Below are 22,994 nucleotides of genomic sequence, written 5' to 3' on the forward strand. Positions count from 1 at the left end.
TGCATTGAGTTTTTTTTCCTGTTCGGGTGTGCCACTGCGACGATTGAGTTGGATAACGCATCGATTTATAGAACATTAAGTATAAGCTTACTACATAAGTTAATATCCCATGTCATAAGACGATTTATTCACTTGACATACATTTCATTAATTTCATGAGATTTTTCCATACAGTTTCTTATATAATTGGCCAGATCCGAGTAACATCCACAGTAGCAACGGCAGCATCGACAGTAGAATCAGATTTAGCCGAGCAATGCGTTTCACTGCAGTATCACTTTCTTTTTTTTTCATTTTACTTACTTACTTATGGATCCTGTACACCTCCGGTGGTGCAAAGGGCCGACTTGAAAGATCTCCATCCTGAGCGTTCCCCGGCTATCGCTTTAACCTGTTGCCAGGTTAGATTTCGGTCGACTTCTTTTATTTCTTTATTGAGGCTTCGCCGCCATGAGCCTCTGGGTCTGCCTTTGCTGCGATGTCCCGCTGGGTTCCAGTCTAATGCTTGTTTACAGATTTCGTTTCCGCCCCTACGTAGAGTGTGGCCGACCCAGCCCCACTTCCGATCCCGAATTTCTGTTGCTATCGGCCTCTGGTGACAACGACGATGGAGCTCGTTGTTTGAGATCCAGTTGTTAGGCCACCAGGCCCGAATTATATACCGCAGGCATCTATTAATGAACACCTGCAGCCGTTGAGTGTTCTCCACTGATACACACCATGTTTCGCTAGCGTATAACAGCACAGATTTCACGTTAGAGTTGAAAATTCGTATTTTGGTGCGTTCACTTATCTGCCTGTTTTTCCAGATATTTCTTAAACTCGCAAAGGCAGCCCTTGTTTTCTTTATCCGTGCGCCTATGTCGATCTTGGTACCGCCGTCTGACGCCATTTTGCTACTAAGATATTGGAAGCTTTCAACATTCTCCACTGGTTGCCCGGCTACTGTGAAACTGGAAGGAGTCTCCGTGTTTACATCCAACGATTTGGTTTTGTTGACGTTGATGACTAAACCTGCCGAGGAGGAGCGCTCGGCAAGGTCGTTGAGCTTACTCTGCATGTCAGAGCGCCGTTGCGCGAGGAGTGCAACGTCATCCGCCAATTCGAAGTCGTTTAGGTGCTCCATGGTTATAGGCTGCCATAACAGCCCGCGGTTTGGTTCACGGTCAATCGCATCGTACTGTGCTTCGATGAGGCCGATGATTTTCTCAGGAATCCCCTTGCGTCTCAGGGCACCCCACATATTCTCGTGATTGAGACGGTGGAAAGCTTTTTCGTAGTCAATGAATACCAAGTAAAGGGACTCTTGGAATTCGTTGACCTGCTCCAGAATGATGCGGAGCATGACAATATGGTCCACACAGGATCTTCCGGCACGGAATCCGGCTTGCTGCCACCGGAGAGTCGCATCGATCTTCTCCTGAATCCGGGCAAGGATAATTTTGCATAGAACTTTGAGAACGGTACACAGCAACATAATGCCTCGCCAGTTATCGCATATAGTCAGGTCACCCTTTTTGGGCACCTTCACTAAGATACCTTGCATCCAGTCGACCGGGAAAGTTGCGGTGTCCCAGATATTACGAAATAAACGATGCAGTAGTTGAGCGGATGTCATGGGGTCAGCTTTGAGCATCTCGGCTGATATGCGGTCGACCCCTGGGGCTTATTCGATTTCATGCTTTGGATGGCTGTTTGAATCTCTAGCAGTGATGGAGCTTCGGTATTGACGCGTGTTATACGTCGGATCCTAGGCAGATCATGCCGAGGTGGTGATGGCCTGGCTGGCACTTGAAAAAGTTGTTCGAAGTGCTCGAACCAGCGTTCCAGCTGGTCAGTTGGGTCGGTCAATAACTATGTGTACTCATTCGCGTCTTTCACAGGCATCGTTGCATTTTCTTCGCCCCGCTTAAGCGTCGTGAGATATCCTAGAGGAGGCGAATGTCCCAGGGTGCAGCGGCTCTCTCTCCTTCGTCAGCCAGGGAGCCTGCCCACACTCGCTGGTCCCGTCGACATGAGCGTTTTACTTCCTTCTCAAGAGCCGCGTATCGTTGACGGGCTAAGACTTTGGCTCCTCTGCGCAGTTCGCCCAGATTGTTCTCGCTGGTGGCGATGCAGGCATTCTTTATGGCGGTCCATTGGTCTTCCACGCTGTCACCTTCCGGAATATCTGCAGCACGCGTCTCCAGTTCTTCAACGAAGGACCGTTTCACCGTGGCATCTTCCAGTCGGCGTGTGTTGAATCGTCGTGCAACTCTTTCCTCCTGCCGACGAATCCGCGCAATGCGCAGGCGTATTTCGCCGATGAGGAGGTGATGATCAGATGCGATATCGGCACTACGTTTATTCCGTACATCAAGAAGGCTCCGTTTCCATTTTCGGCTGATGCAGATGTGGTCGATTTGATTTTCTGTAAAGCCGTCACGGGAGACCCACGTGACCTTGTGAACCGGTCGATGAGGGAAGAGCGATCCCCCGATCACCATGTCGTTATTACCACAAAATTCTGCGAACAGCTCTCCGTTCTCGCTAATTTCTCCGAGACCATGGCGTCCCATAATGCGCTCATGGTTTGAGTTGTCGGATCCGATCTTCGCATTGAAGTCGCCCAAACAGATCTTGATATTACCCTTCGGGGCCCTCCTTAGCCGTGCGGTAAGATGCGCGGCTATAAAGCAAGCAAAGCAAGCCTCATGATATACGAATGCAGAAATGGTAACTTGGCTTAGAAACCTCGCAGTTAATAACTGTGGAAGTGCTAATTGAACACTAAGGGTCTGTCTCATTTGGAGAATTAAACTTAAAAGTGACAGTTCGAAAATTTAAAAATCACCCCGTTATAAGAATGGCTGGTGCTACCCAGCAATTCCAATAGGACATCGATGGAAAATGATTCGATATCTGTCAAAAGTAATCTTGCTCTGCGAGCAGGGCTATTTGATAATTATGGAAATGTCACTTCCAAGTTTAATTTCAGTTTAATTATCCAATTGAGACAGACCCTAAGCTGCAAGGCGGCAATATCCCAGTGGGGGATGTAATGCCAATGAAGAAGATCACCCTTCGGAATTCTATCTACGACGGCATTGAGTTGACTGTAGAAGTTCTCTTTGTCTTGCAGGTCGGCAGCATCGGTTGGCGCATAACATTGGATTATAGTAAGGTTTCGCACCCGTGTTCTAAATCTGGTAACGATTATCCTTTCACTTATAGGCTCCCACATCATAAGCGCAGAGTGTGCCTGAGCGCTTAGTAGGAAGCCAACTTCGCGATGCCGGGGAGCGTGTTCACCTCGTAAACCAGAGTATAGCAGGACTTGTCCCGACGGAGTTCTGTGTTCTCCAAAGTTTAGCCAACGGACTTCACTCAGTCCTAGGATCTCAAGCTTCATGCGGCGTGCCTCATTGGCAAGTTGTGCCAATTTACCCTGCTGGGCTAGGGTTAAAAAAAACGTTCCATGTTCCTATTCGTGTCCGTTGTTTCGCGCTAAGAGTCGTCGCCGTAAAATCAGTCCGTATTCTTTCATTATTGGATTCTCGAACAAATTGATGTTTCGGGAACAGATGATGAATCACAATTTAACGCATGTGGTTAAAATAATGCCGTCAACTGTCACCCTATCTGTAGCTAGCCTGGTTATCGAATTTGAAAGCGTCAGCCAATTCATTATGCATGGCATAGGAATTCCAAACAAAATTCTACATTGTCTATCATTTTTGTCGCTCAGTTTTGAAATGATTTTTAAAGCATCAATGAATCGATAGAAGAGGCTTATTTGTTCCCAACTTTACAGCTGGTATGGAGATGCCGCTCATAAAGTTTTCTACTAGCAGAACGTGGTTTGATGAATTCTAGTTGTCAATTTATGAGTTTTTTTTTGCAACGCCGCACTCTAGATCAATTTTTGTGTATTGGGTTTCCTTACAACTAACCCTATAACTATATGGTCGGGGCTCTGCCAAACCGCACCAAGCTTCTTTCCACAGATTGATGTGATATTTTGTTCGTAAAACAAAAACGGAATTCAATTCATTGTAGGGTATGCTCAGTTGTGGGGTTAAGGGATATCGGATACGATTTGTGAGCAATTAAATATGCTAAACGAAAGCTTGTACAGAAATATTTTTTGTTGGCGTTTGGGGCAATTTGGCTGAACCCTGGCCATATTTTGATGATTTTTCAACTTTCCCCGTAAAATTTGCCAACTCTTTGTAAACATAAACACAGTAGATCTCAAGACTGACAAAATCTTGCAAAACGGTTCATCCGTTCCTAAGTTATATTTCCTCATAGGAAACGCAAACTTATTTTTATATATATAGAGTTACACTCAAAGTACTATGGGATAGTTGTTTCGAACTTTAATCTTCTAAACTCTATACCAGAACAAAAAAATAGTTTGATGTGCTTGCTATCGAAAAAAAAATATTACCACCAACGAGACATCAGAGAAAGAATTTTGTCAAACTCCACTTAACGCACTCAAACGATAAAACTAATTTATGACGTGATGTTTGAATGTGTGATTATGTTCCTATGCAACTTAGAAACTCCTCCAACAAACCAAAGGCATAGCAAAAAAATATGTTTAACAGATGACAACTAAGTTGAATACATTTGACGCAGGTCAGTAAAATCCTTGCCGGGCCATAAAGTATCCTTTCTTGTTTTCTTTCCCTTCTCATATGCGCCGTGCATACCCAAGTGGGTACAGAACAAACTCATTGATGCACACAGTGTTGGTGCCGAATGGTGATCGTCCGTACCTGATAATTTCTACCAGATCCCTCCAGCCATATAAACCAATGTGTCGCTTTCTCTAGCTACAGTGCAAACGCATAGCTGCGACTAACCACTTCTACTCTGTGAACTCGATCGTATAGCTTTGGTGTGTAAATTGTGATCAATATGGCTGAAAATAACTACAGTCAGCGAGGAGGAGGACGTGGAGGTTACCACCGTGCTCGCGGTAATGTCGGCGGAAGTAACGGTCATCGAAATGGAAACGGTAGTTATCAAAACGGTGGAAATGGACACAGTAGTTATCAAAACGGTGGTCAGTGGCGAAATGGGGGTGGTCGTGATTTTAGGGAAACAAATGGTAATCGGAACTGGGAGGATTCCAACGGAAATGCTAGGCATAGTGAATGGGGAAAGTCCAACGGAAATACAAGGAATAGTGAATGGGGAAATTCCAACGGAAATACAAGGAATAGTGAATGGGGAAATTCCAACGGTAGTTCAAATAACAGGCATTATGAATCGTCGAATGGTGGTGTAAGGAACAAGACCTGGGAAAATTCGAGCAGAGGTTATATGAATAGAGATTGGGATGGTTCGAATGGGAGTGCAAGAAACAGGAATTGGGAGCATTCCAGCGGGAGTGCGAAGCACAGTGATTGGGAGAATTCTAATGGTGGCGTAAGAAGTAGGCAATGGGACAACTCGAATGGATCCACAAGGGGTAGGAACTATGATAATTCAAACGGGGGAGCAAGAAATAGGAACTGGCAGGGTTCAAATAACAGGAACTGGCAAAATTCAAACGGAGATGCAACACATAACAAGGGAGAGTACTCGAACGGTATTGTGGAGAAGGAAGTTGTCAATGATGAAGGTGCCAAGAACCAAGAAAATAAAACTTACAGTCGCAATAGCCCTGTACAAACTGATGATGTTTCAGAAGAGAAACAACAGCTCGAACAGAACAAATGTGTTATAGGATCAAATGATAGATTGCAGACGCAAAAAATGCCTCTTGGATCTGCCAGAGGTGGTATGCGAGGAAATCGAGCAATTGCCGAAGTCATTCGTACTCGCGCAATAGACGAAACGGCTTCCAAGCAAGGCACTAGTGGAAAGCAGATAATGCTGCAGACAAACTATTTCCGAGTAGCAAGACATGACCATGAAAGCATTTTCCAGTACCGAGTGGATTTCAATCCTACTGTCGAAAGCAGCAGGTTGATGCGATCCTTGGTATTTGGATTGAAGAAAACGATGGGCGACAACATATTTGATGGCACACAGATTTTTACACGTCACAAATTCCGGAGTGATGAAGTGGAAATCACGACGAAGGACACCACTACGAATCAGGAGTACATCGTTAAGTTAAGACTTGTTGGTGTGATTGACGGAACTAGTGAGATGGCACTGATGATCTTCAACTTGATCAATCGCAAGGCAATGGGTGGATTGAAACTGCAGTTGATCGGGCGAAACTTCTTCGATCCAGCTGCGAAGGTATCTGTCAGCCAATATGGACTTGAGCTGTACCCCGGTTATATGACAAGCATCAGACAGCACGAGACGGATATATTGATGTGCGCTGAACTAACACATCGTGTCATGCGAACGGATACTTGTTACATGTTGCTGAAGCAGTGCATGAACCATGGAGGTAACTGGAAAGATAACTTCAAGCGAATGATACTTGGATCGGTTGTGATGGCCACCTACGGGAAGAATCGGACCTACACGATCAATGACGTTGAGTTCAACACTACGGCTGAGAGCAGCTTCCAGACTTCGAATGGCCAAGTTACGTTTTTGCAATACTTCAAGGACCGCTACAATATCGCAATCAAAGATCCAAGGCAGCCTATGCTTGTGTCTCGGGCCAAGTCTAGAGATATCCGAGCTGGGTTACCCGAACTGATATATTTGGTGCCTGAGCTTGTGCGTGCTACAGGTATCACTGATGATATGCGACGGAATTTTAAGTAAGTAATCAAATATTTTCAAAATTTTTGCAAACTCTAACATAATGTATATATTTTTTGCAGTTTAATGCGCACCCTTGCTGATCATACACGCCTAACTCCCGACAGGCGTATCGAACGCCTTGAAGTGTTCAATCGCCGGCTGCAGGACTCAAAAGAGAGTGCAGAGGTATTCCAATTCTGGAAAACTGAGCTCGATCGACGATTGGTTGAAGTTCCCGCAAGAGTTCTGCAACCGGAGACGATATTTTTCCACCCAGAGCAAACCAACTAGTAAGTATTCAGTACTATTGTAACTTGATCACTCAATTGATAACTTTTTTTGTTTTTCTTTTACAGTGCGGTCATGGCAGGAGAAACTGCCGAATGGCAAATGGCTTTCCGTAACAATCCTATGTATCACTCGGTTGCACTAACCAAGTGGTTCGCAATCGTTCCCAAGGGATCGGAACGACTGATTACCGACTTCATGCAATGTCTTCGGCAAGCAGCTCGTGGAATGCGTTTCCAAATTGAAGAACCCCAGATAGTTATAATTCCCAACGATTCTCCAGCCGTCTACATCGATAGCTTGAACTCGGTCGTTCAGCGGGACCCACAACTGATCATGTGCCTGGTTACGAATGATAAGGCCGATCGGTACGCTGCCATCAAGAAAAAGTGCTGTGTCGATCGTGCAGTGGCAACGCAAGTCCTCAAAACACGCACAATTACACCTAAAGGCGGCAATGTTCGGACTTTGATGTCCGTGGCGACGAAAGTTGCTATTCAAGTCAACTGCAAATTGGGTGGCATCCCTTGGATCTTGAAAAATCCCCTGAGTTCCGTTATGGTAATTGGTTTTGACGTTTGCCATGACACTCGAGATAAGTCGAAATCGTACGGAGCATTGGTGGCGTCGATGTACGGAGCAGGATGTAGACATCCGAAGTATTTCTCCACGGTCAACCACCACTCCAGCGGAGAAGAACTTTCAAACTTCATGGCCCAGAATATTATTAAAGCACTGCATTCGTATAGAGCGGACTTCGGAAACAAACTTCCTGATCGTATCATCGTCTACCGAGATGGAGTCGGGGAAGGACAACTGAAGTACGTCTACGAACATGAAGTGAATTCGATCAGAGAGAAACTACAGCTCGCCTGTAAGGGACAACCGGAAGCTTCAAAACTAACATTCATCGTTGTCAGCAAAAGAATCAACACTAGGCTGTTCCATCAGAAACAGAACCCTGCACCGGGTACGATCGTGGATGACGTTATTACTCTTCCAGAAAGGTAAGTTTTACTAAATTCTTTAAAAATGTAACCAGTTACTAAATCGTCTTTTTATTTATTTTTCCAGGAACGATTTCTACCTCGTGTCGCAAAGTGTCCGACAGGGTACGGTTTCACCCACAAGCTACAACGTTCTCAAGGACGAATCTGGACTCAGTGCTGACCGACTGCAGATGTACACATTCAAACAAACGCATCTGTACTACAACTGGTCCGGTACGGTGGGAGTTCCGGCAGTTTGTCAGTATGCCCACAAGCTGGCCGCTCTGGCCGGACAGCACTTGCATCAAGCGCCCAGTAGCATGCTGGAGAAGAAACTGTATTATTTGTAACGATCAGGATGTATTTGTATGTATGTTCATGTAAATTTATGTAAAATAAATATATGTGTCTAGTAAATCAACAATTTGTTTTCAGTTTTTGCATAAATTTAATTTGGAGAAAACGATTTTAAATTAATTCACTGACCACTTCATAATATTTAAGTGTTAAGTGCTTTCTTTACTAAAATGCTGGAAGGTGAGCATAGGAGCTTTGAAACCAGGATGGGAAAATCGGGGTAATCATATTAGGCTGGAAAAACAGATGATGCTAAAACTGGAGCTGTGCTAGGACAAGCTCAATCTTGGTCAAACGGGATCTGAATTTAGAATTTCCTATAATAGGACATTGTAGGTACAATGGGATGAGTAATATCGATAGTATTGTTGATACTCGTGGGAATTACCGAAATGCTTCGCATTGGTGTCGGGTAAAGCTGAGTGGATTGGGTGGCTTTGACAACACTCCAGCTGACCTAGTTGTAAGAACAGCATCAGTATGACAAGAACCAGGGTTATGGGACGCCCGGTAACTTGGCGTGGGGCTTGCATCCTTGCTAATCCAAGGAATGTTCGTTCGTCACCGAGGATGGGCTTACATCCCAGGTTTGAGTAAACGAGGTTTTAGTACAAGTGTTGTCTGAGATAGACGTGATGATTCTGCCCTCAATTTTACATAAGGCAGATAAGGTCTGGTGACATCATCTGCTAGGATTTCTCTGATGGTGAAGGAGATTCGGTGATTTAATCGTGGAACCTGATATTTAGGACACGATTGCGTGTTCCATAGTACAAGGCCATCCTCTAGTGTCTTTTGACGTAAACTACGTCTAAGGGGAAGACCCGGATACAGGGTGACAAATGAAAATTTCCAAATCCGAGACCGTCACGAAATCATGTAAGATTTTGAACCTTAATATGTAGCGCATTCATCTTTCGATAGATTTTTGAGATTTATATATCAATCGACTCGGAAACTCTCCACGAATTTTCCAGTTATATTGAAACATTTGATTATCAACGTTAAAGTAGGGTGGTCAAGCAAGGGTTAACACGAGAGAGCGCAGAGGCAGAAATCTATTGATCCCTGTCTATCACGCGGTGTCAGTTAGCCTGTTTCGTTTTAAGATGCACATAGCAGGAGATAAGAGATAAGGGCAATTTGAGTTTTATCTGATATCTCAGTAGACAGCTGATCCCAATAAATAAATTGTAGTTAGTTACAACCAGACCGCCGGGAAATACACGTCGCTCGTATCCGAATAAAATTTGAAGTTTTTGCACGGAATAAAGTGTCGCGATTCAGTTAAGCGAGTGTTTAATTACAGCTTCTGGAAGTGTCCGAAACCGGATCCGTTTCCCGCGCGATTACATTTTGGTCCTTAGAGCCGGATTGAGGACGGCCAGGATCGGTTTACGGACACTACGTGAGGACATTATAAGCAGACTTGAAGTGGAGTCATTGGCATTGACCGCACATCTTGGTGCGAGAAGTGGACTACGGTCGTGTCATCCGTTCAAAAAGTGAACATTGTGAATTTCACGAAGAAAAGTGCTTGCCGTCGGTGAACAAAGGCCGACGAGAAAAACTGTGCCATAGTGGACGCGATCATTCGCCATCGCGAGTGGAATTGAGTTGCCACAATAGGGCACAAAGGAGAAGGCGCCATCGAAGACCTGCTAAAGGATCAATTCGCCATTGGAGGTTGGCGCCATCAAATTCAACGGAGGCAGAGTGACATAAAGGGAAAGTGATTGCATGTTACGGTGGCTTGATGCATGTGGCCAACTGATGAAAATTCAATAAATTCTTATAAATGCATGTGAGTCTTTATTTCTTGGTAAGGTGCATGAGTCGTGTTCGCTTTTCTGTTGGTCTCGGATTTTTCCCTTGGTTCTGCTGGTTGTTGCTTTCCCGTGGTTGATCTCCCCCTCGCTGCTGTTGATTGGGTTGTACAGTTCTAAATCTGTCTGTTTGATTCGCGTGCGTGGAACGTCGAGTAGATCTGTCACAGTGGGATTAAGAATCGGTGATTGTGATTGATTACTGTAATTACATTGACCAGTGCAGTGCAGTGATGAGTGATCTACGTGCTTTGATGAAGCGTGAGCGCATGCTTCAGCAAAAAGTGGCTGCGGTGGCGAAATTCGTCGAAGCTTTCGACAGGGATCGTGACGAGTGTCAAATCGAAGTGCGATTGAAAAATCTAGATGAAGTGTATTCAGATTTCTTTTTGCTGCGTGAGAAAATCGAGCTGCTGATGGAGGATGCGAAAGTTACGGAGGAAGACGGAAGCGATTCCAAAAAGGATGAGAAAGAGAAGAAGGATGCTGAACAGGAAAATCTACGTGCCGTAGAGGAGTTTGAAAACCGGCAAAAGTTTCGGTTCAGCGAGTTGATGGGAATTCTGGTGGGCAATCCGCACCACACTCTAAGGTGAAATTGCCAGAAATCCGTTTGCCAACGTTCAGCGGCAAACTAGGAGAATGGGTGATGTTTCGGGACACTTTCCGCAGTCTGATCCAACAAAACGGCAAGCTGAACCCGATGTACAAGTTCACATACTTGAGGACGTCACTCAAGGGAGATGCTCTGATGGAAATCAACACCATTGAACTCTCGGCCGTCAACTACGAGGTTGCATGGCAGGTTCTCCAGGAGCGCTATGAGAACAAAAAGCTGATCGTCAAGGCATACTTGGATGCACTTTTTTCGATGGAGCCGCTCAGAAGAGAGTCGTACGACGGACTGAATCAGCTCGTCAGCGAATTTGAAAAGAACCTGCAGATGCTGGAAAAGATTGGTGAACAGACAGCTCAGTGGAGCACTATACTGGCATACATGCTTTGTGGTCGGTTGGACACAGCGACACTACGTTTATGGGAGGCTCACCACAATTCCAAGGACGTTCCGAAGTATAAGGACCTGGTGAATTTCCTCCGCAATCAGTGTTCAGTGTTGCAGTCAATAGCCCCATTGAAGGCAAGCAGCTCAGATCAACGTCAGTCGAAGGCGTCAATGTGTCATGCTGTGGTGAAGACGTCGAATAAATGCCCATTTTGCGGGGATTCTTGGCACACCCCATTCCATTGCCTCAAGTTCCAGAAAATGAAGATTGCGGAGCGTAACGAAGCGGTTATGAGAGGCAAACTTTGTCGCAACTGCCTGCACCCTGGTCATATCGCCAGAACATGTGACAAAGGTGTCTGCCATCACTGTCAGCAGAAACACCATAGCATGCTGCACGTCATTCCGGTAAGATCCTCCGTTCCACCCGCGTCGAGTAGAAACCAAGAAGCTAGCCCGCCACAACGCCAATTTCATCGGCAACCACATTCCAACCCACAGCAACCGAACCAACAAGCACACACTCAAGCGAACAATGCACCCACCAATACTGCCAACTCACATAGCACAAGACCACCACAGCCACAACCAAGCACAAGTCAAGCCAGCACAAGCCACACGTACATTGCATTACCCAAGACACCTACACAAAACATTCTTTTGTCAACGGCACTCATTCGAGTTAAAGACCGTTTTGGAAACGTCATGCTAGCTCGAGCATTGTTGGATTCCTGTTCCCAACATTGCTTGATGACTAAGGAGTTCTCGAACAAGCTCAAGTTCCGAGTCTCACCCACATATCTGTCAGTTCATGGTATTGGTTCTGGGCAGTGTGTGTCAACAAAGTTAGTTAGTGCAGGAGTGTCACCGAGGTCACAGAAGATTTCTCCGTTCGAAGAAGAGATGCAGTTTTTCGTCCTTCCGAAGCTGACTTCCTCATTGCCAACCTCCAGCTTCAATCCTTCGGAATGGAAACTTCCCAGGACAGCTCTTTTGGCAGATCCAAACTTCTACGAAGCCGGACCAGTAGATGTGATCATCGGAGCGGAACATTATTTGGATTTACTGGCAGATGGACAGCTGAAGGTGATGGATGATGGGCCGACTTTGCAGAATACTGTCTTTGGATGGATCGTGTCAGGCCGTGTTCCGGATTCTTCAATTACCATACCTCGGTCCTTGGCCCATGTGTGTTCTACTGCGGAGCTTCAGGATCAGCTAACCAAGTTCTGGGAAGTTGAAACCTGCCGTACAACCAGCACACACTCCGTTGAAGAATCTACTTGCGAAGAGATTTTCGGGAAGACCACTGTACGCGACGATTCCGGAAGGTTTGTTATCACTCTTCTGAAGAAGGACCTCCTCATCGAGAAGCTTGGCGAATCGAGGTCTACTGCAGTTCGACGACTATGCAGTTTGCAGCGAAGACTCTCATTGAATCCTGAACTTCGGACCCAGTACTTCGAGTTCATTCAAGAATACCTGGACATGGAGCACATGGAGATTCTCGATGAAAAGTGTGAAGGTACTACGTACTACCTGCCTCATCACGCAGTACTGAAGCCGGAGAGTACAACCACGAAGCTGCGAGTGGTATTTGATGCATCCTGCAAAACATCAACTGGAGTCTCGTTGAACGATGCCCTAATGGTCGGACCCGTCGTACAGGATGAATTGATCAACATCAATCTCCGGTTCCGTCTCCATCGTTACGCTGTCGTTGCGGATGTGGCGAAGATGTATCGCATGATAGCAGTCTCCAGTCCAGATCAGAAACTCCAGAGAATCGTGTGGACGGGCAAGGCAGATCAAGACATTCGTACTTTCCAGCTGACTACCGTAACCTACGGAACCGCGTCTGCTCCGTATCTAGCTACCAGATGTTTGATGCAGCTAGCAGAAGAGGGGAAAGAAACCCACCCAACGGCCGCCGCCGTCCTGAAACAAAACTTCTACGTCGATGATATGTTGTCAGGCGTAGATGACATAGAAGAGGGCAAGCAGTTTGTCGAAGAAATGGTAGACTTAATGCAGTCCGGAGGTTTCACGCTAAGAAAGTGGAATTCCAATTGTGGCGAGATTTTGCGTCAGGTTCCAGAGCATTTACGAGACGATCGGTCCATTCTCACTCTTGATTCAGCAGACTCGACTGTTAAAACACTAGGTTTGCAGTGGGAACCACGAAGGGATGTTTATCGCTTCAGTACTCCAAGGTGGACACAATCTGGCGCGATTACCAAGCGCATAGTGTTATCGGACATTTCTTGATTATTTGATCCATTGGGCATAATCTGTTCAGTCATCGTTCAGGCTTAGCTGATCGTCCAGGAACTTTGGGAGCGTGAGTGCAGCTGGGATGTACCATTAACTGAAGACATGACAGAGAAATGGCTAGAGTATCGCAGAAACATGATAGGGTTGGGTGGTTTAACGGTTCCACGCTGGGTCGGAGTCACAAATTCAATGAAGTCTGTTCAACTACACGGCTTCTGCGATACCTCAAGGAAAGCATGCATTTACGTTAGAACCGTGTCAGAGGATAGCGAAGTTGACGTACGGTTGTTCACAGCTAAGTCTCGAGTTGTCTCTCCACTCCTCGTCTCGAGCTTTCTTCAGCACTATTACTCGTCCATCTATATGAGAAGGTTGTGGAAATCATCCATCTTACCGTGGAATCATATTTTTGGACTGATTCTACGATAATAAAGTTCTGGCTAGCGTCTGTACCGTCTAGATGGAAGGAGTTTGTGAGCAATCGCGTGTCCGAAATCCAGCATGTCACCAATGGCGGTTTGTGGAACCACGTTGCCGGAATGGAGAATCCGGCCGACATAATTTCGAGGGGAATGGGGGGTGCCACAGTATGAATCACTTTGGTAGCATGGACCTCCTTGGCTTCTTCAAGAGCCGACAAATTCGTCGATCTTTGAGCTAAGCGCTAACGAGTTACACCCGTCGATACTGGAGGAGAAAGGAGCTGTCGTTGCATTATTGCCAAGCATTGAGCCTGGTGAGATCTTTCAGCCTACGGTCGTCATTGACAGAGCTCGTAAAGCTGGTAGCATACGCACAACGTTTCGGCTTCAACGCAAGAGTGCACAACCACGAGCATCGAAAGCACGGATTACTAACGCTCACTGAACGTGATGATGCTCTTCGTCTGTTAGTGCGTCTAGCTCAAAATGAATCGTTTCCGCAAGAATACCTGAGCTATTACATGGTCGTGATGTACAAGCATCCTCTCGAATTGCTGTACTGAACCCAGAAATGGTGGATGGCATTATTTGCGTTGGCGGCCGGTTACGAAACGCTAGAATCCCTACAAGTCGGAAGCATCCGTACATTTTGGACCACCGCCATCCATTCACTATGCTGGTCATGACTGAGTATCATCGGAACCTGTTTCATGCCGGGCAGCAACTAGATATAACTAGGGCTAGCTCAGATATAACTTGAATTTTAACATATCTAAGTTTCGACCATATTGATTCACAGGTTAAAAAAATATTGCGGTATTACCAAAGTGAATTTTTTGGCAAAAATTTATTTTTTAAATATCTTGAATTCTATAGGTTGTAGACTGATGACATGTTTAGCAAAACGCGTATTTTGCCAATACAAAAAGTTTGCTATATATACCTGTACACTTAGAGATGTAGTTTTCGAGGTATTTGAAAACAATTTTTGCCAAAAAATTCACGTTGGTATTACTGCAATAATTTTAACCCTGTGAGTCAATATGCTCGAAACATAGATATGTTAAAATTCAAGTTATATCTGAGCTCTGGTAAAATTTTCAGCCAAATCGGTTCACGGGAGCCCAAGATCTAGAGCTCCAAAGTTGACCATTTTGTATGAAAAACGGCAAGTGGGCACTTTATTATGCCGGCCAGTGTATTAGTTTCTTCTGTACGAGGCAGATACTGGCCGACGAATGTTCGTAACCTAGCTCGGAAGGTAATCCACAGCTGCGTTCGCTGTTTCCGTGTCAAGCCGAAAGTTCACGAGCAGTTGATGGCGGATCTTCCTGCGGAGAGAGTTACACCATGCAGTCCCTTCCAACGCGTCGGCATAGATCTATGTGGTCCGTTCCTGGTTAAGTACCCCCAGCGTAAAGCTCGTCCGGTGAAGTGCTTCGTCGTCGTCTTCGTTTGTCTAGTCACCAAAGCCGTTCATTTGGAGTTAGTGGCTGACCAATCGACGCAAGCTTTTTTGGCATCCCTTCGGCGATTCACGTCTCGGCGTGGGAAACCGGAAATCATCATGTGCGACAACGGCAGAAACTTCGTCGGTGCAAACAGGGAATTAGCTGAGTTACGGAAGCTTTTCATCAATCAGCAGTTCCAAGAAAACGTGGTCCGTGAATCTTCAAACGACAGTATTGAATTCCGGTTCATACCAGCGCGCTCTCTAAATTTCGGTGGGCTGTGGGAGAGTGCAGTGAAATCGTTCAAAACACTGCTGAAGAGAACGATAGGAATAAGAAGCTTATTGTACGACGAGTTCCAGACACTCCTCACGCAAATCGAGGCAGTTCTGAATTCGCGACCACTGACACCAATCAGCAATGATCCTAGCGACTACGAAGTGTTAACGCCAGGACATTTTCTTGTACAACGTCCACTGACAGCGATTCCGGAGCCGAATCTGGAGTCTCTCCCGGAGAACCGATTGGCGGCATGGCAGAGCGTGCAACACTTTGTCCAGTACTTGTGGAGAAAGTGGTCAACTTAATACTTGTCTAATCTACAAAACCGTACGGTTTGGTGGACCAAGAAACGAGACAACGTGAATGTTGGAATAATGGTGGTGCTGAATGATGAGAACCTGCCACCGTTGAATTGGCTGCTTGGTCGGATTGCCGACATACATACTGGAGCAGACAGGAATATTCGGGTAGTTACTGTTCGAACGAAGGATGGCTACTACAAGCGAGCAATCTCAAAAAATATTCATTCTTTCAATCCGTGACAACACAGAGGAGAACTAAGACTCCTCCGCCGGCACACACTAGTTAAGTTAGGATTTTTTTATTCTTGGCCATATCCTGCCCTCGTTTCAAACCCAAGAAACGATGGAGGCAATATTTCGATCCTGTCTCTCCATTTCTCGAGGTAATCTGTTTTGTTCTGGTGGTGGTCAGTTTGCATGAACGGTGCATGGATGCAGTATGGTTGGGATCAATTCAGCCATTGTCATTTTTTCTGTGGCGCATGTCGCCAAAGCAACCCCAAACTCCATTGTTGGAGCCCTTCTAAACACAATTCCACGCTTGGTATTTTGAGGTACTGACGCACTAGTGAACATCGGAGGAGAAGAGCGCTATTCGTCCTCTAGGACTCCGCAACGAGGTCGTTAACGAGTATGGCCAACTCGGACAACGGTCTCAATACGATGAGAGTTCGATGGGAGTATGTACACCACTTGTCAACTAGTACCAATTATCGCCATCGGGATGTGTAGGATCGTTATCAGCGCCTGGGGCGCCAGGCAAGTCTCTGTATGGTTCAATAATTCGGTTTAAAAAGCACCCGTTCATCTATTTTGTAGCACTGTATGCAGGGGCCAGAAGGCCCGTTCGGAGTCACCAACCAGGACAAAAACCACCAATCATCATCGCATCACCGTAGAACCAGATCAGTCAACCAATAACCAACCGTCTCACCAATGTGGAAGTTTCGATTGGACATCGTCAATATCATCGTTTTCGTCGTAGAACATTCAACGGTACCCTGGAAGAAACAGTCAAGCATTAATTAACCGATCAAGTATGCGGAGAAGCGGCTAGTAGCAGCAAACGTCTTATGTATATCGTCAAGTACAAGAACAGAATCGTCCTCATCGCCGTCGTCAATCGTCCTCATCGCCGCAACAGAAGTCCAATGATTTCATCGTTTTGGAGCAAGGTATCGTCGTCGTCGTTGTCATCGTCAGGCAAAGCAGCAGAAACAGAACGTCTCGCAGTGAATAGCAGCAACCAAATATTTACTTCCGAAACTGGGTCAGCATCCATCCAACTCGATAGTGGAGAAACAATACGTCCAACAGTAATATTTCAATAGAAATTTCATCGGTCAACCGGCTACCGACTGTGCAAATTATATACTTAAGTTGAATATATTGAGCATATAGTTAAGTAAAATCAACAGAGAGTAGAAGTAGGTAGTTATATTGAAATCGCCGAGATTTCAAGGCGGCCGGTATGGTCAAGCAAGGGTTAACACGAGAGAGCGCAGAGGCAGAAATCTATTGATCCCTGTCTATCGCGCGGTGTCAGTTAGCCTGTTTCGTTTTAAGATGCACATAGCAGGAGATAAGAGATAAGGGCAATTTGAGTTTTATCTGATATCTCAGTAGACAGCTGATCCCAATAAATAAATTGTAGTTAGTTACAACCAGACCGCCGGGAAATACACGTCGCTCGTATCCGAATAAAATTTGAAGTTTTTGCACGGAATAAAGTGTCGCGATTCAGTTAAGCGAGTGTTTAATTACAGCTTCTGGAAGTGTCCGAAACCGGATCCGTTTCCCGCGCGATTACATAGGGTATTGGACCATTTTGGCAGCATCTCTTTTTCCCGTTCGCAACGTGAGTCTCATTCGGCCGTCGTTCAGTGTAGTTGGTTTTTGAGCTCTTCTTTTTGTGCGGTGCTTCGCACCAGTTTGCCACAAAAAGTAGGGCCACAGCAGTGAGTAGTGACTGCATACAAGCGCATGTTTGTGCAAGGATAGGATGATCGATTGTTGGCAACGGCAATGCAATGTCATAATGCGATAATCGCAATACTAATGAACATATATTTTCGATTCAAAGATAACTTAGGAAAATGGTGAGCCATTTTATGATAAACTGCAAATTGCTAATTATATTTTTATTATTAAATATGCGCCAAAATCAAAAGAATTCAATTTTAATTCAGGAAGTTTGAATGCACTTCAGATACTCTGTGGGTACAATCATGCGGGGCTTATTGTAAACGGCTATAGCTTCGGAACGCATACTTTATTGAAACGGGCTATAGGTTACAATAGAACTATTACTTTCTAGCTCCCGGATATAAGATTCTTGCAATTATATTAATAATATGGTTGCACGAGTATGTTATCCATAATGCCACTGCCAGATAGTGGGAGTTAGATTGAAATAAAATAGCACAAATACCCTATTCCCATCCGCAGCGTTTACTACTCTGGCGCATCTCAACCGAATGGCTTGGTTTTTGGTACCGTTCTGACTCAAATCCCGAATATGACTCATACTCCGAACACTGGCGTTTTAGCGCCCTAAAACTAAAACAGTAATTGGTTTTCCGCACTGAGGATCAAGATAACAAACGAATTCTAACTCCTGTGGAGAAAATTACGCGAATAAAGTTAAAATGGGCATTTAAAAGCTAAAGTTCGGAATTTGAGTCAAAACGGTACATGGCTAGTATTTGTTGATTTCTAGTTGGCGCAACCGGCTTTTATCGACTCGCGCTTCTTTGTCGGACTCAACAATATGACTATCCCTTCTCTGCCAACTATTCCTCGTCACTCCGAATAACAGAAGGCGGAGATTCTGCCAAAGGTCCAAGGCTCGTATTCTTCCACCAGTGATGACTCGATGCTCTGACTACCATTGGACAGAGGCACCTGTTTGTCCGTAACCAGAGCAGAGATTTTTTGCAAGGTCCAGGGCCGATGCGTATCGTCTCGCATCTGTCGTAAAATCGCTAAATCGTGGTACACGCTCTCACCAGTATTCACCTCCAGCAACAAACATATAGCACATCGATCACAGTAACTTATATATGCCCGAATTCTCTCACAATATGGTTACTGCAACAAGATTGGCTCGTGTGCTGCTTGGGATATCATAACCATGTAACGCTAGTGAGTTATTTTTATTTCAGAATAGTATTATTTAATAATCATACTCCACTATTTCCACATATATATTACTACAAATAAACTAGAATAGTGGTCGAAAATTTGGAATGAAACTGAATCCCTACTAATTTTACTCTAAGTCGAATGCAACAGTTGGAATTACGAAAAGCATTATTACCACTTGGGGTTTTAAAGTTAAAATTTTAAGTTATCTTACCGTCGTTGGGGAGACAACGGGTCAAATGGGGGTGAGAATGGGTCACTGTTTCAACTACATATAATGCTTGTAGAATAGATTTAATGTATCTGAGAACAATAAAACTGAATTATAAGTGACCTTTTTGAACGGTTTTGTTATCCGACCTCCAGACTGTCGGTGAGGGCTCGGACGTCACCCCTGACTACGGTATCCAACACTTTTTTATATTTTAAGTTATTGTAATTTTGTTCTAAACCAGTGACATAAGTAATCAAATGAATTATCTTAAAATATGACTACATTCCTCAATGCACCAAACTGTTCTACGTAGTTTACGTTGGGCGGTCGTGTCTTGTACATAACCCTTCAGATTTTTTTTTTACAAGGGTTAAAGGCCATCAAAAATCTGCGCGACAGACACCTCGAGCATCCACACTATGCTCGAAGGCGAACAGGGATGGGCTCCTCCCGACCTGCTAAAAATGTGCCTCCCGGATAAACCGGGTCCCTTATCCTCATTGCCTCGATCCCTCCGGGACCACGGGATGCTGCGACTACTTCGGAGGGGGGGGGCTGTGCTCATGTACTTCTTCTAAAATTCCGGCCCCTAGCTTAGGCTAGTTCGCCGACTGGCTGGCTAATCCACTGCTCCACTGCAATGTAGTCTCGATCCCTCGACGGCCATGCACCGAGCTTCCTGACTCGAATCCTCCTGACTCCCCCCGGCGTCGAGGGTGGTCCACCAGTTCCGGTGAAGGAAACTTCCGCACTGGTGGTGCCCTGACTACCGGCGGCTATCGCAGGGGACGCTTTCACGCATTGCCTCGACAACGTCCTCGGGTGCCCTACGTACCAAAATCGCTTTCTTCTTCTTTCTTCTGCAGGTTGACTGTTCGAGTGCCGAGGTCGGTCCGACGATTCCGGTTGGCAGAAAACTTCCGGTTCACCGGCGCCGCGACGACCCGAAGCCAAACACTGCTCACTGCGCCGAATACTCCCCAGAATTGGCACTTATTCGCTGATCTCGCCTCCATTTACGCTGCAGCTCCGACAGTATTTGCGTCACGACTCTGCTTACCGAATTCCACGTGTCTTCCTCGTGACACATTCGCTCTGCGATATTATCCGCGCTTGGGACAAGCATTTCATCACGAATTTCCGCAAACCACGGACAATAGAACACCACATGCTCCGGCGTCTCTTCAACATTCTCACATTCTGGAAATTGTCCGAACCGATGTAATACTTCCGGAAGCATCCGTGGCCCGACAGGAACTGCGTCAGGTAAAAGTTTACAGCGCCATACTTTCTGTTCATTCACGTCGAGAAGTTTTGAACGAGCCGGTGGGTCTACATTCCTTTCTCCTTACTGTCCCACTCCTGTTGCCACATCGCCATCGAACGAATTTTCACCATCTTTCTCGTGTTTCCGGTAACACTGGTAACACTCGATGTCTTCCACAGGGTGATGCAAATGGGAACCATTCCGGCGATAGCACATACTGCCTCCGACGATATCGTTCTATAAGCACTTGCAACTCGTATGGCCATCAGCCGGAACACACTTTTCAGCTTTTCCCGGTTTCGCTTGGTTTGCAGTGCTTTGCCCCAGGCAGGAACCAGGGTGATGCGATCCCAAACTACACCGGGGATAGCGTCGTTATCCATCACATATTAGATATTTGTCCTTGCAATAACAAGTGCGAAGACTATTTGCCCAACGCAATGAAAGAATTCTACTCGCTTGACAGTATGGGTGTGATAAAATCCGAGAGGCTCACTCGTCGAAAAAACGATCGTTACAATTCGGAACCATGATGCAAATGCAGGAAATCAAACGGAAAATTAGGATACAATTGGCGAACATGGGATTTTCATAAAAGCTATAAAATCAATAAACCAATGGGTCGTTTCATCATTCATACTTGTCTTGGCCGAGTACAAAAAATGAAATAATTTGCTCTAATCAAGCATCTCTTGTGTGCAGCTCATCGATGTTGGCTGTGATGTTGCAAGTTGATAATTATATGTCAAGTTAGTGGTGGTTTACTCAAGTTGGAAAAGACCTTCATTACTAGACAGTATTTTTTTTTGTTCGCTGGTGAGTTGTACCGTTTCGACTCAAATTCCGAACACTCGCGTTTATAAGGCCATTTCAGCTTAATTTGCGTATTTTTTTCCCGTAGGATCGTAAATTCATTTACATTTTTAACTCTCAGTACTAAAAGCTATTGATGGTTTAAATTAAGTTTTTTTAAAGTTTTAGTCTAGGGGCTTTCCTCAGCCGTGCGGTAAGATGCGCGGCTACAAAGCAAGACCAAGACCTGAAGGTGGCTGGGTTAGATTTCCGGTCCGGCCTAGGAAACTTTCGGATTGGAAATTTTCTCGACTTCCCTGGGCACAAATATATCATCGTGTTAGCCTCATGATATACGAATGCAAAAAAATGGTAACTCTGCTTAGATACCTAACAGCTGAGGAGTTGCTAAGCTGCGAGGCTGCAATGTCACAGTGGGGGCCAATAAGAAGAAGAAGAAGGTTTTAGTTTAGGACGATTAAACGTCCTAATGCTTAATGCTGCTTAATGAATTATTGGGAATGAGCATGAGCATGAGCAGGATAACCGTACAATTCGTAGTTGCTACTCCGTGATTGATTAGAACTTGCGAAATTGCACAGGGAACCAATTAAATGGAGCTTGGGCTTAGCTATCATTCTCAATGTGCAAATTTCGGAAATTCAATGCATTTTTTACTAAGTCAATTACGGCGCCGGCCACGTCCTTACGGTCATCAAGGGAAGGAAGAATTATTAGTTCAACTCTCGTTGCTACTAGAGACCGAGTATACCTCTGCATCTCCACGATAATCTTAGGATAGGATATTGTGTTAGTATGAAGGGATATATTATCTGGATTCACTTTGGTAAGTAATGCGATCTGTGGGATAGGAATATATGAATGAGAATTAGAAGTACTAGAGTAATGAGAAAGTATTAAAGTGAATTCTAATGGGATTAATTTTTACAATTAGAATTTGAATGCTATTGGATTCTAATACCACACACCCGTCTACCACACCATCGCTACCCGCACATTAACCTCACATATTCTTACTTGTATGAGGCCTGCACGAGCATAGCGACCGTATATAGTACGTATGTATGCGGGTACAAATGAATACCAATCTATTTTTACATTTTATTTACTGCTACTAAGTAACAGGCAGCTTTTTATAACAATTCTATATTTAGAATCATACTTGCTAGCAATGAGAATTTGATTTGCAAAGAAATTGAGTTATATGATTAACGAAATTATCTAATAGGAAATTGGAAAGGGCCAGGGATCAAACCCTTAATCTCCTGCTTATGAGGCAGAAGCAGTGACACAAGGCCACCAAGCACCCTTGCTGCTTAATGAATTATTGGGAATATTTAATAACTGTACTTTGTTTGGCATAATGGCCATTTAGAGCAGCGGTTCTCAACCTTTTTCTTGAGAGGTACCCCTTCGAACTTTTTCATTAATTGTGGTACCCTTTGAAGGGAGGCTTCTGAGCCTCTTGAAAAGAGCTTCTGAATCTCTTGAAAGTAGGGTTCCGCAGCTGTTAATAAGAGGCTTCTGAGCTTCTTGTAGAGAAACTTTCAAGTCTCTTGAATAGTGGCTTTCGTGCCACTTAAAAGGAGGCTTCCTTTGCATCTTGAATTGACGCTTCTGAGCCTCTTGAAAGAAGAAATCCGAGCTTCTTGAA

General features: G+C 45.0%; 3 protein-coding genes across 4 annotated transcripts in view; 2 read left to right on the forward strand and 1 right to left on the reverse strand.

Moving 5' to 3' along the window:
• The window catches only part of LOC134205587 (mitochondrial protein C2orf69 homolog), a 154,003-nt gene that overhangs the window by 126,667 nt on the left and 4,342 nt on the right, over window positions 1–22,994 (reverse strand). The window lies entirely within an intron of this gene.
• LOC134205585 (protein aubergine-like) lies at window positions 4,806–8,409 on the forward strand. Its single transcript, XM_062680952.1, has 4 exons — window positions 4,806–6,725; window positions 6,789–6,998; window positions 7,065–8,003; window positions 8,071–8,409. The coding sequence occupies exons 1-4, from the start codon at window positions 4,909–4,911 to the stop codon at window positions 8,333–8,335; spliced, it is 3,231 nt and encodes a 1,076-aa protein (XP_062536936.1). The 5' UTR covers window positions 4,806–4,908; the 3' UTR covers window positions 8,336–8,409.
• Window positions 10,402–13,439, forward strand: LOC134206800 (uncharacterized). Its single transcript, XM_062682531.1, has 2 exons — window positions 10,402–10,760; window positions 10,841–13,439. The coding sequence occupies exons 1-2, from the start codon at window positions 10,402–10,404 to the stop codon at window positions 13,437–13,439; spliced, it is 2,958 nt and encodes a 985-aa protein (XP_062538515.1).

Source organism: Armigeres subalbatus, chromosome 1 (genome assembly GCF_024139115.2).
Source record: "Armigeres subalbatus isolate Guangzhou_Male chromosome 1, GZ_Asu_2, whole genome shotgun sequence".
Lineage (NCBI taxonomy): Eukaryota > Metazoa > Arthropoda > Insecta > Diptera > Culicidae > Armigeres > Armigeres subalbatus.

Coding starts and splice junctions, on each gene's coding strand:
- LOC134205585 (XM_062680952.1), top strand. CDS start 4,909: ATGGCTGAAAATAACTACAGTCAGCGAGGAGGAGGACGTGGAGGTTAC. Junction 6,726..6,788: donor GATATGCGACGGAATTTTAA/GTAAGTAATCAA, acceptor TATTTTTTGCAG/TTTAATGCGCACCCTTGCTG. Junction 8,004..8,070: donor GTTATTACTCTTCCAGAAAG/GTAAGTTTTACT, acceptor TTATTTTTCCAG/GAACGATTTCTACCTCGTGT.
- LOC134206800 (XM_062682531.1), top strand. CDS start 10,402: ATGAGTGATCTACGTGCTTTGATGAAGCGTGAGCGCATGCTTCAGCAA. Junction 10,761..10,840: donor AATCCGCACCACACTCTAAG/GTGAAATTGCCA, acceptor CACTTTCCGCAG/TCTGATCCAACAAAACGGCA.